This window comes from Eimeria mitis, genomic scaffold (genome assembly GCF_000499745.2).
Source record: "Eimeria mitis Houghton genomic scaffold, Emh_scaff5075, whole genome shotgun sequence".
NCBI classification, from domain to species: Eukaryota; Apicomplexa; class Conoidasida; order Eucoccidiorida; family Eimeriidae; genus Eimeria; species Eimeria mitis.
This window is the reverse complement of record NW_013573370.1, coordinates 2,527-3,245: the sequence shown is the minus strand read 5'-3', so window position 1 is coordinate 3,245 and position 719 is coordinate 2,527. Positions and strand designations below refer to the sequence as shown.

General features: G+C 44.2%; 1 protein-coding gene across 1 annotated transcript in view; it reads left to right on the top strand.

The window, feature by feature from the left end:
• EMH_0079630 (uncharacterized protein) overlaps positions 1-719 on the top strand; it is a gene marked incomplete at both ends in the record, with an annotated part of 3,870 nt that overhangs the window by 744 nt on the left and 2,407 nt on the right. The window contains one exon of the mRNA XM_013500151.1: positions 523-712. Coding sequence (XP_013355605.1) covers positions 523-712 — 190 coding nt within the window. The remainder of the gene's footprint in view (positions 1-522; positions 713-719) is intronic.

The window sequence follows — 719 nt, the reverse complement described above, 5'->3', positions numbered from 1 at the left end:
TTTTAATGTTTTAATTGAGAAAAAACGGCAGTTTAGCGGCTGAAACTGTGTACTGGGTTCAGGTGTATCGACAGCTCCACCAGCGTTATATGTTCTTCTCTGGCTCCCGCTCTCTGTACGTTTTTTCTTTCCTTTTATTGCATTGTTTTTTATTTATTTTATTTTTAATATGTTTAATCACAAAAAAAATATAATTAAACCCTCCATTCCCTCCTAATATACCCGGGATGGGGGGTCCGCCTATGGGGCCCTCCTCTCCCCAGCTACATACATCAGGTATGGGGGAGATCTTAATGTATTGTGTGTATTTTCAGTGTATAAAACTTTTTTTATTTGAGTAAATAGATATAGCTAGCTAGCTAGCTAGCTAGCTAGCTAGCTAGCTGCAGCTAGCTACCTACACCTACCTATATACATCTACCCTCACTCCTAGCTAGCCACACAAACACCCATACAAACCCCAACCAACCACAAACACCCATCCCCGCATGCACCTCAACTTTCTTGTGTCTGCATCTTCAGGAGAAAAAGCAGACCGCTGTGCAGATATCCTCCTCCCCTCTTCTTCTCTCCGTGGTCCCCTCTCAGAGGCCTCAGGGGCCCCGGGTTTAGTAATATATCTTTTGAGTGTGGTGGTGAGAAGGGGGGAGAGGAAGGCGGAGGAGATGACTATACAGCAGAGAGGAGACGCAAAGAAGGGAGAGAAGAATTTGTTTCTT